This window comes from Vigna unguiculata, chromosome 7 (genome assembly GCF_004118075.2).
Source record: "Vigna unguiculata cultivar IT97K-499-35 chromosome 7, ASM411807v1, whole genome shotgun sequence".
NCBI classification, from domain to species: domain Eukaryota; kingdom Viridiplantae; phylum Streptophyta; class Magnoliopsida; order Fabales; family Fabaceae; genus Vigna; species Vigna unguiculata.
The window spans coordinates 38,974,362-38,976,923 of record NC_040285.1 but is presented as its reverse complement, the minus strand read 5'-3'; the positions used below and the strand labels follow the sequence as shown (position 1 = coordinate 38,976,923).

The window sequence follows — 2,562 nt, the reverse complement described above, 5'->3', positions numbered from 1 at the left end:
TTGTAACGAAGTTCGAGTAATTTGGATGAGATAAAAAATATATTTTGACAAGGCAAAATAATATCATTCATAAGATTAAAAAATAAAAATTACGAAAATCATATAAAACAGCTTATACAAGCATTTATTAACTTTAATGTTTTATTTTTCATGCATAAGATTTTACATTCTCAAAAGACGTTTTGAAGAAGTAAAAAATAAATAAAATTAACGGGTTGGTTAATTCGGGTCGGGTAGAGATCGACACGGTGATTCTATAAAAGGAAGGAAAGAAAATTCTAGGGTGTTTGACTTTCTTGTTTCTTTTTGTAGTGATAAAAGCACCGCCACCACCGTGTAATATCGTTGATTTAATGGCTATGAGATCGTGGGTGAGTCGAGGATCCATAACTCGTGCGATGGACTCAACGAATCGCGGTGCTTTCAGTCGCTTCTTCAGCGACAAAGGTCGCGTTCTGAGCGAGGAAGAACAGGCCAAAGAGAATGTCTACATCCAGGTACTCTCACTTTTCGCCCTTTTCGGAATCAATCTTTGTAATGCTATGTTACACGTTTTTCTTCTGTGTGCAGAAATGGGAGAGGGAAAGATTGGAGAAACAGAAGCTTCAGGGTAATAAGGTTAGGGCTGAGAATGACAAAAACGCTGCTGAGAAGAACGAAGGCACTGCTGATAAGGTACACGTTTTTCTTTTTCGCTCTACTCATACTTTTATTTTTATTGTCAAATTTGATTTATTCTGTGTATGTCAAGAAACCACGTTTTTGAACCACTGCTGTGTCAATTACATTATTTTTCTTTTTTGGAATTTGTTACTTTTCTTATTTCATGCTGTAGAGATCACGATGAAGTTCAACTTCCAGAACTATGAAATTTTACATGATTGATGGGTTTACTCATTTGACATTTTGTTTGATTTGTGCAGTTCTTTTCTAACAATCTGTTGTGGTCGTCATTTGAGCGGTTCATTTATTAAAACTAATATAGGGGTTTTACAGAACACTGAACTTACTCGTTGTGAATCATATTCTAAATTTTTACCGTTTCTTTTTTGGGTTACGAATTTCGTTGTTATCAGTTTTGTGGGAACGGGTGACTGGTAGGTCTGTCTACCTCTTTTCTGCAATATTTAGCAGTTGAGATCATTTGAAAATTCTCTTTACTAGTCGTCATTTTGTTGAATTTGTTCAGCCCCGTTCTTTCTGTCTCTCTTTTTCTTTTTCTTTTTTTCCTGTGATTAAACAAACTACTAATTTGGTCTCCAAATTATCATATCACCGTCTAAGATTTTCCCAAAACAATAGAATTATGTAAGTATTTTCGGAAGTGCTGTGAATATCAATCACTTTTATCCCTTAGTTGATGTATTTCAATGAAGTTTTTGGATCAATTTCATGTGTTTTTAAATATTTTGTGGACTATTTTGTACGATTTGTAATATTTTTTAGACTACTCAAGTTGTTCTTTTCACTTTGAAGACTACATTGGAGAGAATAATAGTTTAAGGATGAAATTGTGGTTTATTATCCAATGCAATGTTTAAAGGGAAATTATACAGCCTTGAAAAACCGCATTGAAGTTCTTCTAAAATGTTGACTGCTGATACTGTTTGTTCTTGAATAATTTGTTTGCTTTTGCTCAGTTTTTGGTCAAATTCATTTTGGTGTAAACCAAGAGGGCCATTTCCTACATGCATGGACAGCGGTAGAGTTTAGGGGGATGGTCACCTTTTACCATGATTTGCACTTTATCAAAGCCAGCTAGGGGTGATTGGAATGTTCCATCAAGTCATGCCTGGTCCTTGTATAAAATGATCTTTATAATCTATCTTTGAAATGGGAAGAACTTGATTTGTTTTCATTGCATCTGTTTTTTTTCATCTTCGTCGCTTTGGAATTTTATTGTGGATCTTATGTTCTTGCCTCTCCAATTTTTCCACAATTTAACACTTATTTTTTCTTCTGTAGAAACCTCAAAAGGAGTGATTTACGCTTCGCACAAGCCGTCAACGTCACTTTGTGGGGAAATAAGCATGGCGAATAAAACACAATGACCCTGAGTACTGAACTTTGGTCTTTGTATAGAGTGTGTTTCTTGTTGATCTGTAGTTTCTTTAGTGATGGATGAAAACATGTCGTTGCATCCACAGAACTTGGTATGTTTGTTATGATATGATCCTTTCCATTTAATTTTCACTTCTGTTTAAGGAAAAAAAATGGTAAAGTTAATGAGTTTCACCGTTGATGCATTCAGTTTAGGAATGATTAGGTAATAGATCAAAGCTTATACCTTTTTTTCAAGTAACTAACCATTTATCAATTTGAACGCATATAACTGTTTAACATGGCTGTTATATTTGGATTAAGTATGAGATGGCTGGATTATGAACGGACAATGACTATCTACACCGCTCTAGTGTAAAGTCAGGTATAAAAAAGTGAAATTTGTTGTTTGGATTTTGAGGCCCGCTTATTCTTGATTAATGACTTAGTTTGTCGCTGTGAAATACAAAAATCAAGTTGTATGTATCCAAGAGGAGAAATGCTTTGCCCCTTTTTACAAAA

General features: G+C 34.4%; 1 protein-coding gene across 1 annotated transcript; it reads left to right on the top strand.

The window, feature by feature from the left end:
* The first annotated feature begins 228 nt into the window (after positions 1 to 228).
* On the top strand, positions 229 to 2,240 carry LOC114190146 (uncharacterized protein At2g27730, mitochondrial). The gene is made up of 3 exons (XM_028078929.1): positions 229 to 497; positions 571 to 675; positions 1,966 to 2,240. The coding sequence occupies exons 1-3, from the start codon at positions 354 to 356 to the stop codon at positions 1,981 to 1,983; spliced, it is 267 nt and encodes an 88-aa protein (XP_027934730.1). The 5' UTR covers positions 229 to 353; the 3' UTR covers positions 1,984 to 2,240.
* The last annotated feature ends 322 nt before the right edge of the window (positions 2,241 to 2,562 follow it).